The sequence below is a fragment of the Lissotriton helveticus genome, chromosome 3_1 (assembly GCF_964261635.1).
Source record: "Lissotriton helveticus chromosome 3_1, aLisHel1.1, whole genome shotgun sequence".
NCBI classification, from domain to species: domain Eukaryota; kingdom Metazoa; phylum Chordata; class Amphibia; order Caudata; family Salamandridae; genus Lissotriton; species Lissotriton helveticus.
The window spans coordinates 1,866,363,189-1,866,378,762 of NC_136061.1; the positions used below are offsets into that span (position 1 = coordinate 1,866,363,189).

Below are 15,574 nucleotides of genomic sequence, written 5' to 3' on the forward strand. Positions count from 1 at the left end.
ACATAGTCCTAACCCGGGAAAATAACACACACTCCTTATACTAAGGGTCGATATATAAAAGCTTTCTAAAAAGCCAACCGGCTATAACTCAAACTAAACAAGGTCTTAAACCACTTTTAAAATCATCTAAAAGCAAGCTTCCCATTAAAATATTCACAAAAAGCCTTTAAAAGTCATTATACATATTTGAAATTCAAAGCACTCAGAAAGCCGCTGTGCCTAGAAAAATAAAGCAAGAAGCTGTTTATCCATTTTCATTTTGTTTTTTAAAAACAGGCCAAATGGTTCCCACCACAAGGAAAGGTCAACTGTTTATGTGTTCGGAGTTGTAGACGCAACAATCATGTTGCTAGCGACAGCAGACAACGTTCCCAAAGGTGCACCTCAAAGCAGGTGTTAGAGCACAGGTCATTCCATCAAGTTCCCACAGCAGCCGCTGAGGGAGGGACTGCATCCTGTAAGCGTATCGTAGAGCCGGTGTCCATTTCACTAGGAGTGAGAGCATCCCAGGGTGGCTCAAAGAATGCATTCATCAGCAATGGAATACGCTGGGGACAACGATACCCATTGGCCTTTATGGGGCCCATTAGTACTTCAGTGTCAAGTGGCACAACCGATTTTGATCCTAAGCATAGATCCAAAATGCATTTGTGGCTGAAAAGCTGGCAGTCAAAAACAGGTTGTATGCAGTGAAACCAAGCAGGCCTGAAGGACAAGAACCAGTGCTCATTTAGTTCTCGAAGTCGAGGTGTGCTTAAGCAGTGTAGCAAGGGCTCTTGGCATTGCAGCACACGCAGTGCTGTCTCCATTCTGAGTTGAACTTGGACGTCCATTACTGAAAATAAAAATCAGGATTCCCGGCACAAGCAGTATGACTAGCAGGAGCCCTCCAAAAAACGCTTCCCTACATGGATTGTACGAAAGATGGTATAACTCCCAAAATCGTCTGAAAGGTGCTACCAGTCCAGAGCTGATACATTTGAAAAAGTGCACTATTCCCTTCTTATCAGAAATATTAAATATATGATGAACCAGCTCCCAAAAACGCAGCAGGAAGTTAGTGTGGATTAGTTTCTGTATCTCAGATGAGGACCTTGCAACCTGGAGATCAAACATCTCTCTGGCTGCAGTTAAGGCCACATCCTTTTGAAGAAGCATGGCTTGCAGTTTGCTCAGAGAATCAAAGCATATGTTGGAAACATTTATCGAAGGCCATACCGTTGCCTCCCAAACTGTCTGGGCAGGTGGAAACAATACTTATGTGTAACAAGTGACTATTGAATAAACCGTCACTGTATAAGCGATGTCTGGTCCATTCCACAATAGCCTGGATAATTCAGCATCAAATAGCTCCCATTCCTGAGCAGCTTCAAAACCGGATGAATCACTGCAGCCGAGTAACCCTTCAGATAACAGGGAAAGTTCGCAACTGAAGCATTGCATGTTCCATGAAGAAAAATGTCCTTGCAAACTAGGACTCCCTTAAAGCATCCTCACAGTTGGAACCACTAAGGAAAACTTCAGTATCCCCATTCCTGCATCTAAATCTGAACGATAATTCCCAGTATTTATGCACATAACCTTCCCACAGCGCTTCATATCTACCTACCTGCTGGTATTGGAGATAATATTGGAATTGGAAAGTCGTAACCGGTACGGTGATGTAACCATGGATTATCCAGTCTATGGATGGTTTCTCAGCCACAGTGAAAGGTAATTGGTCTAATTTTTCAGTGTGCAACTTGGTATACCTTGCATTTCTGCATGCTATTACAATCTGTAGTATTGATGTAACGGCATGAAATGAAATAAGATATGAAATACCAGCATTTGTAAAGTGAACAGCTACCTCCTGAGAGGTGTCCTGGCGCGGGGGCCGCCGGGAAGATTAGCCGAGCTATTGCCCAGAGTCACATGGTGCTGGGCTAACCTCCCACCGGGGATTGAACTGTGAACCCCGTGGTCCGGAGTCAGGCACCCTGGCCGCAGTGCCACAACTCTTCCACATGGCATGGCACATGGCCAGAATGTAGTGTCTACAATGTCCAGCTCATTATTACAATGGACCTTGATTGTGACTTTCCATGGTGCAAAATAGTCATGTCTTACTGTATAATATCCATTGCAGAAGACACTATGTTGCCCAGTGAATACATTCTGGATGATAATGTGGTCATACCATTGCCTGCTTGGAAATTATGCCGTGGATTCTGAGGACCTAACAAGAAATCCCTGAGATACATGTCATCAGAAAGAAGGGACAAGTGTTGTTTCACCTGAGAGAATGTTGAGGTCTTTAGCCAATCAAGGCACAACTTCTCAACACTATATGTAGTCACCACCCCCAGACTGTTCTGTTTGTACATATCGCTGAACAGGCCTATTGATACTAAACCCTTCGATGTCAACTAGGAATCTAGATTGCCACCCGTTTGTGTTCCTAGGCCAAACCAACCACCACTTCCAATTGGTATTTGATGAATTGAAAGAACTGTTGTTGTGTGTGAAGTTCTGCTAGTTTTCAAAGCGTGAGAATGCTGGAATGGAAGGTGTATTCAGATCCTTCATCTTGGCCATTCCATGACAGTAACTCTAGTGCACTATTTTACTTAGGAAAGTGATATGATGTGGTATGGGGCATGCTTGCTCTAAATAAGGCCTCCGTTCCCTGAACCTGCCAATCTTTTGTCTCCCAGACAGATTTTGTGTCTATGGTATCTTTCTAAAATGTCAAAACCCTGTACAGACAGTTGGGAAATAAAGAAAGCAGAGCATATCAGCTTGGAGTTTGTTAGCATATTTGTTCTTTGCTGGTGTAAGTGCAAGCCTATATTAATAAGAGGCTGGGTCTGATGTGTAAAAACAAGAAAAATAAGCAAACTTTTGTCCAAACATTTTTGAACCAACTTTTGTCGGCGTTGGGCTGTTTTATCATTGAATGTAATTGTAAACCGCATGCGATACTAGCTTTGTGTAAAAAATGGGGACCATAATGTTGATAACAAAGGATGTCGCCAAAATTATACTATCATACATCTCATTAGAAAATGCAACTGATTGCTCTGGATCTGCAAGTAAAATATGCACAGTTTCAATGTCCCAAGCATCAAGGAAAGGGCTGGAGGTGATGATATCATTTAAAGAAATTTTAAACAAATATGGAATTTGTAAAGGTTCATTAGTACCATATACATCATCCTTCTGGAACTGGAACTGGAACTTCTGTAATGTTCACCAGGGACAGGTCCCTTGGTTCACGGTGCGATGATGCATGTGCTTTCAGAACCAAGTTCACAAGTTGTACTGCAGAGCTTTCTGGCAGATAGTGTCTGTTCAGGAGTAGGAAAAAAGACAGTCACCAAACCAATTCAGAGGACCAGGAATAGTAATCTGATTGTAATCCAAAGATGTATCCAAGGAACAACAGAGTATCTTTTTTTAGCCAAAGATATAGAGTGTACACTCATAGCCTGAAATAGAGGGGCGAGGGGACAAATCTGGTTCACTTGAATCCGATGAGAAGTCATCATCATGCACGAAGTAACCAGACGCAGTCCGGTCTGTTTTTGGCAGCTCAGCAGGTTTTGTAGAACTGGGAGATGACGACGTGTGGCATATTCACATAGAAGTCATCAGTTTTTCTAATTGAGATTTCTGTACCACATAAATAAAGTGGGAGTCTCACCCTAATATGTAAAAAATCGGATATTTCTATGCAATCACACACGAATGACCAATATGGCAATGGCTCATATCCAGCATTAAGAAATGGGATCTAGAAGTATATATATGTTAATATTTGTGCACCATATGATAGCGCAGTAGACTTTTGGGAAGACCTAGATAAACAACTCCCAGAATTCCCAGACACCCTTGAGATAATAACGGGAGGAGACTTCAATCTTCTTATGGACGGCAACATCGAGAGAATATCAGTTCATAAATTAATGAGTAACAACTCTCAGAAACAATTGAGAATCTGCTCTAGTAACAATAAGCTAACTGATTTATGGTGACAAAATAATCCGCAGGGAGCGATTACACATTCCACTCATCTCCACACCACTACTTCTCTAGGGTAGACTATTTAATGGTTAGTAACTGCTTACTCCAACTATCACACTCTCCAAAAAGACAGCCAATAGTAATTTCAAACCATGCTTGCGTGTAACTAGAATTCACCCTTAATAACCATACCTTTCCTCCAATCCAGTGGCTCTTAAATGATGACCTACTTGAGGATGCCAGCAATAGAGAAGAAATAGCAAAGGCTATTATTGACAACTTCCTCAGAGAGAACAATTCAGATGACACATCCCCAATCACAAGATGGTACTCACTAAAAGCCACGTTAAGAGGCATTATGATGTAACAGATGGCGAACAAAAATAAAGCTATCTCTGAACAACTCAAATGACTAAAAACGGAAATCCAGGTTCTGGACAAACAACTGAGGCACACCAGGGGATCAGACATCCTATCTAAACTATGTGCCTAACAATACGAATATAACCAAATTTTAAGTCAGAGCATGGAAATGGGTCGATATTGCAAACGTGGGGAAATTCTGCAGTAGAAATAGAGTCTGGAAAGCCATGGGGAATTATCTAAAATTCACGAAAAATAAGACACTCATGCCAGCTATACAGAACTCTGAGGAGAAGGTTATCTTAGCAACACAAGGTATCCTTCACTCCTTTGGTTCATTTTCTTCGAGATTATATAACTCCAACAAGCCTATACTCCTGTCTGCAGTGAATAAATACCTTGACTCCTGTAACCTCCCTCTGTTATCCAAAGAAGAAGCTCATGATTTTAACAAGCCCATCGTCGAAAATGAAATTAGATCAACGATAAACACTCTCAAATCTGGGAAAGCCCCGGCTTAGATTGGTAATGAGTCAAATTCTACAAAACCTTCACTGACAAAGTGATAGGGCCACTCCATACGGTATTCCACCAATATGCTACCTCAGGCTTCATTGGTGGCTCGGCTACCGAGGCTACAATGATAGTAATCCCAAAGGAAGGGAAATACTACTTAAATGTTAAAAACTACAGACTGATCTCTCTCATCAATCTCAACTGTAAACTATACACTTAGATTCCTGCCCGTAGCTTGGATTCAGTAATACAAAACCTGGGAGCTAGCTCGCAAACTGGATTCCTTATACAACATCAGAACATTTTGCTACGTCCTGTAAAAAGCAAAATTAACACACCCACCTACTGCCGCCCTCACACTGTATGCAGAGAAGGACTCCAACAAGGTCTCCTGGTCCTTTCTGCAGGCAGTCCTACACAGATACCATCTAGGTATATTATCATGGCTTTATATTAAAACCCAACAGCGAGGGTCAGGGTCAGTGGTGATCTATCTCATCCATTTATGCTGACCCAGGAGACTCGACAGGGCTGTCCGCTTTCACCCCTGTTCCTACTATTTGGTCCTCAAACTATTCATTTCCTCATTCAGGGACAACCCAGCTATCATAGGCATTAATTTTAGTTCAGGTAGACAAGTGGTGGCAGTCTTTGCCGAAGACATGCTCTTTCTTGTTCACTGAGGAAGCTCCAGGGGCTATTCCAATCATTTTGAAAGAAATTGAAAGGTACTCACTAGTAGCGAGTTATTCTTTGAACAAGGACAGAACTGAGGTATTCCCCCAAAAGTAAACTGCACGTCTACGGTATTTGAAGACCTTTATATAAAGTGGTAACCGAATGCTATCAAATACCTAGGTATCTAATTTGGCAATGACCTTAAACAATCCATATCTATCAACGAACAAAAAACCCTTTGCCAAAATAAAAAACCTACCTAATACTTAGTCCCTAGAAAATGTGCCCTGTGGGGTCGATGGATACCGTTAAAATGATAGTAGCTCCTCTGGTCAATTTTATTGCCAGCATGCTCCCGATGGTCCTTTCCCCCACCTTTTTCTAAATCAGTGGATAAGTATATATCTGCCTTTTTATGGAAGAACAGAAAGGAAAGAATTTCTATAAATACTTTGAAAATTAGGAAATCCTCTGGTGGTATAAACCTCCCTAACTACCCACGATATCAGCTGGCATTCCTCATAGCTTAGAGATCATGGCTGTTTCGGATGCTTGAGAACTGCCTCCCCATGGCTTCTCATAGAGGGTCAGCTGTTGTGCCCCTTACCTCTCAGTGACACCATCACTGTACAAAGTATTTCCAGGCTCCCTGTGGAACACTCAGAAACTGTCTTAATGATTACAATGTTGGCTCTTTTACAGCTTGATAAGCATCCAGAGTATGATATGACCGGCTCCACTGTGGCCTCCCTCTGGCGTAACCGCAAGACTAAACTAGATGGGAGGATGGCGTTCTAGGGCTCATGGGCGAGGAAAGGCATAAACTCTTTAGGAGATCTAGGCTCCCGCTCATATCCTATCTCGTTTTCATCCCTACAACTGAAATTTCGAGCTACCCAACATAGATGTTTATACATTTCTGAGATTGAAAAGTGGCATGGGTGGATTGAGGTCTTCGCATATACCAGAACTTCCCGGACTGGAGGGTAACTACAGAGAAAAGGTCACATTACATCGCATATATATATATACATTTTTAGAATCTCCCAAAGGGTATGTAATGAGATAGTTTGTATGGACATGGGAAATTCACGTAAATTCCTCACTTCACAAGATGTTCCCAGACACCACATGGCTGAAATGATGGCGATCCCCCAGCTCTAGCACAATCCTGCTTCTGCTCCATTCACAAGTCATATTGGATTCTATCGAGACTCCATAAGATTCGTCTGAGAGCCTCTGATAACCTATTGCCAATGAGGAGGGGTGGGGGCCCTCAATGATATGTTTTTTACCTGTAAGATGGCCCGTCCACTATGGGAAAGGCTACAGACACTGATACACGAAATAACTGCCGTAGCTTTAGAAATCGATTTCTTAACCGTTGCTTTGGGCTACATGCAAATCCTTATGCAGCAGATATTACTGAAAAGTCCTTCGTGTTGATTGACCTTCTCCTGCCTCTGGGCACCAAGACAATGCTTTCAAACTGGATTTTAACAACAACAAGCTCCTTTGACAAATGGTGGAACTTGTTGTGCTCAGAAGCACGGACAACATCCTGTAAGCAACATTACACAGTGCCTCTTGTTCCATAATATTTACAGAAAAGCAAACCTCCATAAAGTCTGTTCCCTACCTATAGAAGATGATCAGTGTTTCTCGACCTCTGCGGAGCACTCCGTGGGACCCGACCACAATTAGTGTTAGTTCTATCAGCCAGACTCAGTGTAACCTCTCTCTCCCTCTTTTCCTCACTTCTTCTGCCCCTTCTTTCTCTGAGGTTTCTCCTGTTTTCCCACTTCTTTCCCTTCTGTCTATGAGCTCTTCTATCATTGTCATTTTACACTTCTTTTATATAAAGGTCACCACGATCTCACTGCGACTCAAACGACTTTCAGATAGATCTTTGACCCTCTATGTTTATAATATTACCTTTATCTGTTCAGCTATAACTGGTCGATCTAGGATACATTTCCAATTGCATCCATTGTTACATATGCTTAGATGCGCTCTCCTCACTTTATGTATGGTATCAGATTCTAATGTGAATTCCATAACATAGATCTGCTTGTCTACTTTTTAGGTCTCGCCTACGCAGGCCTCATCCGCTGCATAGGAAAGAGACCTCTTGAGATCGCTTCAGCTTTCCAGGCAAAAACATGCAAGCGTTGCATTGCTTTCAATACAATGCGTGCACGTTTTGGCGATTTCCTTGCGGGAGCGCACAGCGCCATATGGTGGCACCATATGGTTGCACGCTCCCGCAAGGGAAACGCTGCCTGCTTTTGGCCGCCCCCACCCCTTTGCGTGAGGCGCACGCGTGCGTGTTTTCACACGTGGGTAGTTTCAAACCAACCGGGTTTGAATGCTTTGGTATCCCGGCCCGTAGTGTGCATGAGCAGATCGACGTAAGATAGCGGCTGGAACCGGTGAGTCTTCGTTAGTCTCCGGTACCTCAGCATTGCCCACTGTGGTCGCATCACGGATGAGAGGCCAAACACATTTGGCAACTGAGGGATCTGAAACATAGATAGATTAGGTAAGTTGTCCAGGGTCACAGAATTTGGTTGAGTTTGAAAGTTTTCATTAGAATTCTGGTCACCGTATTCTACATCAGGCTAGGAACCACAAGACCAATAATCTACCCTAAGTTAATATGGAGTGTGTGCTCGCTCCTTGGATGTGTCAGCAAATATTTATTTGAATTCATATGTTTATCCACATTATCGTATTTTTCATTTTATTACATGCTATGCTGCTTCTGGCATTGTTTGCTTTCCTCGTCGAGGAAGTGACTTCAAACCAATCCTATTTCAAGGTGTACAACAAAAATAGATCCCTGAATGTTTGTGGCCCAGAAGATTTAAGGGAATTAACCTAATCTAAGGTTTTGCAAGCACACCTTCCTGAGAGTACTTGTGGTCAGGGGAAATAAACTTCTCTTTGTTGCAGTGTCTTGCAATAGATGCCTGGCAGCGTGATATAACCCTGCGGCTTGCATGAGGAGATAGGTAGTTTCATTGAATATCAGATAGTTTTCTCACTTTTTGCAAGTATGAATTCAGAGTGTGGGGTGCCTTCTCTGAAGAGTTGATCACAACAGTGGAATTGTTGGTGTCATAATAGTGTCAGTCCACTAGAGGTGATCATTTCCTAGCAGGAGACATTTGTTTTTGTCGAGGTCGTTTTTTGTAGGGTGCAGAATTTATGTTTTTTATGTAATTTATAGATGATGGAATTGTACTTGAGCGCCAACCTGTGGAGTCACCTATTGTAGTTAGGTGCGCTCTGAATGTCGTAGAAACACTACAGACGTGCATCTAGCATATGTAAATATTAGATTCACGTAGGCATGATAACTATGGGTTGTAATGGTCAATGCTGGAGTCAATCTTGACTAGTCAACAGTCGAGACCGGAGCCTGAGAGGATATTATGATGTGACTATGAAGGAGAAATGCCTTTCGTTTCTAAACTACCTAAACTGGATCTGTGTATGGGGCACAGATCCAGCTTTTGCAATGCAATAGGTCTCGCATTTGCGAGAGTTGTAAGCTATTGGCATTGTAAATGACAATGCCTTTAGTTTATCTGTCTTAAAAAAACAACACATAAAAAAAAGGCATTGTCATTTACAATGCCAATAGCTGAAACCTTGCAAATGCGAGACCTATTGCATTGCAAATGCTTGTTTTCTTTTTTCTTTGGTAAACATAATAAAAATATCTGAAAGCAAAGAAAAAGACCTCAGGAAGGAGAAGCGGGCATACTAGAGTCAGATAAAGTTGGTTTTATTATGCTTTGGGGGCAGACTTTAGTTAGCTGTCCCCAGGAAGGACACTTATATCCTAACACAACAGAGTTGGGCCTTTTTATTTTATACACTGCGATCTTGGTCTAGAGGCTATGTGTATGTGAGGGAAACTACTCTGTTTGTTACTGTTGGGGTGTGTTAATGGGGGGGAGGGCTTAAAAGGGTTTGTACTGAATACATTCGAATTACTGTTAGAATTCGTGTATGGTGATTGTACTTTCTCTTTGATTATTCTGAACAATGCTATGGGTTTACACTGAAAACGTTATCATCAAAATAGAATTATAGTAAAAAAAAGTCAGTGCCTAATTGATGCAAGCATAGAATACTCTTGGCCTAATGCGCAAAATCCATTGAAAGCTACAACCTACTTCTTTTTTCAGGTGCTCACACAGCAGACACACACAGCCCACACTTCTTTCCTTGAGAGTTTTATGATAAACACAGTGTCTTCTAACGTGTTACCAAGCCAATATTGATTCATAGCCTGAAGTTTCTTCAGTGAGCTTCTCACATTACAAAAAGCACACAGAACCACTATTTTTAAACAACGGCTGACGAAGCTGCAACTAGTGCAGGCTGAAGGTTTGTTACAAACGCCATAGAGAAGATTTGTCATCCCTAAACTCTTTTATTTGTCTTGAAAATAACGATTTTACAGTAGATGCTGTAGGTGGAAGTCACAAATGATCATTTGGGAAGTGAGAAAAAGGGGGGCCTTATCTCAAAATAAATTAGTTTCGAAGGAGTGAGGGCAACAGAGAAGTGAAGAATTGTATACAAAAGGATGGGTAGGACGGTTTTATAGCTAGCACTGATTCCACGTTTTTAGGGCTCGCCTATTATATCCCGCAGGGATTATTAGGCAAGACTATAGGGGCTAAACTAAGGCTAAACTAAGCTCTCAAAAAAGCGGATTTCAAGAAGTGCATGTGGTCTAGTGAACGCGCTTCTATGCGCCTGCCTACCTGCCTCGCATCACCACATCAAAGCCAGACATCTGTTGCCCACTCCGCCCCCTGCTGCATCAAAGGCTTTCATTTCGCGGCCGCGTTCTTCACACTTTTCACGGCCGCGAGGCCGTGTCTCCCATTTCCCCTCCCCCTCCTACCCCTGCTGTTGCTGCCCACGGCCTCCCCATGTCGCACTTTCATTTTAATGGTAGCTTTGCTTTTCTTTATATCGGCTTTCCTTTCCATTTATCACTGCTGCCTTACTTTGAACGTTTCACAGCTTGTTTTTCTTTTTTTTCGTTTTTGCGCGCGCGCACACACAACTCTCGGTCGCGACCGCACGTCTTGCTCAAGATCACTTTCGCGCGCACCATTTGCTTGTTCCATTAAGAAACCATTATCACTGTGTACATTTGCCCTCTGTGATCAAGTAGACCCGAAAGACTGCCACTTTCAAAATGCAGCAAATAAGCAAAAGTCCAAGACCAAAAACACGGCAGCATGTCTACAGGAAACAGTCTGGCAACCCATCATGTCACCGCTTTAGCCTTGAGAATCCTACAAAACATTAACAATGACCTTCTCCCCCACTATTCCGCTGCTACTTTCTCACTTCTATGAACGTAGTTACACATTTTGCAGTGGGACCGGTGGTACAAAAATCAACCCTGCACTGTGGAGGTTCTCTGTGCCATACTGCATGCCTTGTGCTGAGCTGTTTTCCCTCTGTGCCAAATCTTCTTTCAATCTTCCTGTGCTGCCCCGGGCGCCTTGGTTACTTCAATGTGCCTTGAACAGCTACAAGTCCTTCTAAGTGTCCTATGTCCAAAATTGACTTTCCTTTTTTAAAAATGTTTCCCCCAAGTATGTTTACTCAACAGAACACTTAAAGAAACTCAAGATTGTAAATCTCAGATTGCCTAATTTGTTATATAAAAGACCAGAAAATGGAAACTTGAAAACACGAGGCAATATGTATACGACTAATATGGTCACTTATTTTGGTGACTTCAGTTCCGCGGAAACTCCTAGACATGATGAGCTGCTCTTTGCGGCAATGCCTTCCAGGTGGCTTACTTTATTTGGTGGGGGCAATTGATTGCCTGGGCCCATGACGACTTTGCTACTCACCTCACCCACTGCATCCTCCTCCGGCACCTCGAACTCCCCCCCACTGTCACTGTCCCTCTCCACCGATGCTCGGGCAGGAGCCTTGCGCTGAGTCCTACGGGGGATCCGGCGCCTTTTCTGTGCCATGAGTGCAGTGTTCCGTGCTCCCTCGCCTGCGGTGATGCCCTCAACCCAGGCTCTAATTATGCTCTACCAGTGTTTCACCACCTTGCCAAGCAGGGCACAGACCGAGACATTGAGTACTGTAAATAAAGAAGACGGACAAGCGTCTGACTCTTAGTACACGCGGCGCAATCTTGGGTCTTGTCGACCCTACCCTCTGCTTTCAACTACCGAGCGACTGTTAAAGAACTATCAGGCTGCCAAGAAGTACGTTATGAATAACAAATGTTTATTTAATATGACTATTCTAGCACATCATTAAAATATATTACATACACAAAGTTAATTACACTTGATAGAGTTAAACACACTGAATAACAAGCATTTACAATGCAACGGTTTCGCCTTTGTAAAAGTTACAGCTATTGACATTGTAAATGACAAATTTTTTATTTATGTGTTGGTTTTAAAAACAGATAAATAAATGGCATTGCCATTTACAATGCCAATAGCTTAATCTCTCGCAAACAGTCTGAAGAAATACGGTCCAACCAGTCTGCTAGATGAGACACAAGTTCAGAAGATTAACAAATGACTGAGGCGAGTGCATTGCCAACTCTAAGTATTAATGAAACCTCGTTCTGCAGAAGTCCTCTACAAAATTCAAAGTATTCTCATCAGAAATGAGGCCAACTTGCATCTGACTAGTAACCCTTCAATAAACAACTGTTTGCTGATATCTGGGTTCTAACATCATTAAGCAGGGGTTAGGCAGCACCACACAAATTAGCAGTTGTGCAAAATGGATGTTAACTAGACTCCGGATGCATGTGTGTTTAATGGAGTGGAGTATCACCAGACTCCGTACTTTTGACAAATCTACGAGCTTAATTCGATTATAATACTAAATTGCTCATGTTTGAGAAAACAGGCCTTTGGTCCAACAAGAGCACATCGTGCCTGCAGTAGAGCACCAGATATATCATATAAAAGCTCACTGCACTTTATTGAAGAACTAAATTCTATGGGCCTGATCAAAGTGGCAATGTCTTTCACCATCTTCCTTGCACGAATGTACGTTTCAGAATATAAATATATATATATATTTTAACACCGCACTTGCAATAATAGTGCATGTAATTTCATAGTTCTGTAACCAGTGACACTACAACCCAACTCACTCATTCACCCCAGTAAGCGGCCAGTCTGCCCCGACAAACACTAGTCAATAGGTCCCATACGAGTCTAGTTAGGTGGCTGGAAACGCAATATGGCCGAGATTCGTTATTTTCATGCATAGCTATACTAACATGCCTCCTTGCATACACATCCCAGAGCGCCACAGGAGGCCTTTTATAAGCACCCAGATTTATATCCCCTCTGACGGCGAGGGGGTGGGGCTGTCTCGAGCGCGGGGATTACTTCAATGCGCTAATCCTGGGTGCTTGATTTCAGTTATACAAAACGCTTTGCAGAACGTAAAATCTGGCCGAAGCTTTTGAGATTTGATGGCTGGGAAGGCACGCACAAAAGTCATGTCGCATGGCAGTCACAGCAGGCCACCGTTTATTTATTGTTGGGTATATAGCGTCCAAGAGGATGTCGCCAGAGCTGTGGAAAACGCAGTCAGCAGGGTACATGTTTCCGAAGCAGTGGAAATTCACCAGTTAAGATTTTAAATCACAGAGGGCAATCCATAAACCTGCTAAGGAAGCGCACTGGCCAGCACTCGAGATCTTGAATACCCAAAATGGACCCGTCGCCGGGCTTCGCCAAAAGCCCCACATAAAATGGAATCCACTCAAAGAGAAACATGCCACGAAGAAAGCCCTCAATCTTTCCTAAGGCGTGTTGACCCCGCGCATAAAGATTTGTTTAATGTACTACGTTTTTAAAAAGCGCGAACAAGCCCAAAACAGTGTCAGGGCGCTATACCGCAAAGGATCATTTGTAGCCCTTAAGGTAGTGATGTAACCAAACTGGGGGACGGCTCGCTCCGAACTCAGTCCGAAGATCTCAGCTCTGGGATCTGAGACAGCCAGAAGATGCCCCCTGGAGAACCCCGCGGGACTTTTGTTTACACCACTGCGTTGAGGAAAACTACCACTTCAAGAACAGCACGCTATTGTGAAAACACATGCAGTGGCTAATAAACGTAATCCTCGGCATCTCTTTCGTGCTTCCGCTGAGATACAGCCACATATTCAGTCGCCTCACGGGAAATGGTAGTGCGGGGGGGGGGGCGGGGGGTTGGGACGGACAGCGGGAGGGGGGGCGGGAACGGGATAACAAAAATAGTAAAATATGCCGCTTACCTGCTAGCAACTCTTGCAAAGTGAAATCGCGCAGCCCACCCCTGCAAAGCACATGTTTGAAATGAAACAAACATGCCGATACGAAGAAAAAAAATAACATCCGCCCACCGCCGCAATGACGCCCGAAAATGGGCGGGATGAGTAAAAATCGTGGGAACGCCCACGAATCTGCTCGGGGAATGAGTGACGCATCTCTGTTCCAATGGCTAGCCTCCATTTATGGAGCTAGCCAATGGGACAGAGAGGCGGAACGAAGCCCCATACTTGTTTACAAAAGTTTTCGCCTGCGCGATACTGCTTGCGCAGTAAACGCCAGGCGAAACCTAAAAAGTGTTTGAAAGTATATGTAGCAAAATGATCAAACAACACTTGGCGTAAGTGTGTTAATTACATTCCTTCAGTGTGTTTAAAAGGTCTCCCACAGATCCAGTTCCCCGAAATCTTGTAATTTTAACAACGGTGCCGTGGTCGTCCCTTTTTTATTTCCAGAGCTGGTAAGGGTTTCATTTGGCTACTCTAAGAACCAACTAGAGTGCTGACTTGCCTTTTACAATGTTTCTGCAGTTGCGCCATGCAGCGTCACAAAACAGATTTAACATTGTTCACGTTCCTAGGCAGCAATCTGAATTTGGGCAGGAAATGGGTTTTGTCTCTGGTGTTTTCTTTTGTAGCATTGTACCTTTTTAGTATCTCCTTAAGTCTGTAAAATACCCCGTGAGCTTTTTAGGTCTCTCTAACAAATATCTTGTAGCTATTTATTGAGGGAAACGGCTACTACAACGCGGCCGTTTCCACACATAACTTAACCTCGCATGTATTACAACGCATGCGTGGTTACCACGAATGGCCTTTCCCACGATACCTTTACCACGAGATACGTAGTAAAAGCATGTGTGTTAAAGGCTAAAATTAAACAAGCATTGGCATAGCCAATAGGTCTCGCCTTTGGGACCTTATAAGTGTATAGTCATGTAACAGTTAATGTTGTTGCACCAAGGATATTGTGCTGCATAACTAAAGACTTATAAGGTCCCAAAAGCGAGACCTATTGGCTATGCCAATGCTTGTTTGTGTTCCCGGTACTAAAGGCTATCCCTGTGATTTACATTGCTTTGTATTATTTATAGACTTCCAATGCTATCCAAGCTGTTTGGCTTCAAGGCTAGATCTGATTGTGTTACCCTTGCAAACCTTAGCCACAAAATTTATAGATTTGTGTGAATTATGTTTCAGACAGAAGATTATAATTACCGAGCAGAAGTGAGAAAACTCATCCCTCATTTGAAATATTTGGATGAAGTGCCTGTGGACCAGATCTGCCGTCGTCCTTCTAATGTCCTAAATGAAGACTGGCTTATGGTCAAGGAGTCCATTAAGGATGGCAACATAGTTGAAGATGATGTGCAACGTGGTATGTATTCATATAAGTCAATTTGCTGGTTTGAAAATCTGCTTATTTTCTATTGCCCTTAAACCCCATGTTTTGTATTGAGAAGTGGCAAACCTTTAGATCATTAAGTGATTCCAGCTGTTGGGTGAGTCACAAAGGATGCATTGATATGTTGGAAAACCTTCTTAATTTGTATAGAGATAGGTTTCTGTACAAAGATGCGTCTGGAAATGGGATAGTGATATATGTCATATGTTACATGCCAGAAATAAGGTTAATTTCAATGAGTCTCATTAATATTTCTG

At 42.8% G+C, this 15,574-nt stretch overlaps 1 protein-coding gene across 2 annotated transcripts in view; it reads left to right on the forward strand.

The window, feature by feature from the left end:
- The window catches only part of LRRC56 (leucine rich repeat containing 56), a 650,173-nt gene that overhangs the window by 322,201 nt on the left and 312,398 nt on the right, over positions 1-15,574 (forward strand). For both annotated transcript variants that reach the window (XM_078682840.1, XM_078682841.1), the window contains one exon: positions 15,113-15,290. In XM_078682840.1, the coding sequence (XP_078538966.1) occupies positions 15,113-15,290 (178 nt within the window). The remainder of the gene's footprint in view (positions 1-15,112; positions 15,291-15,574) is intronic.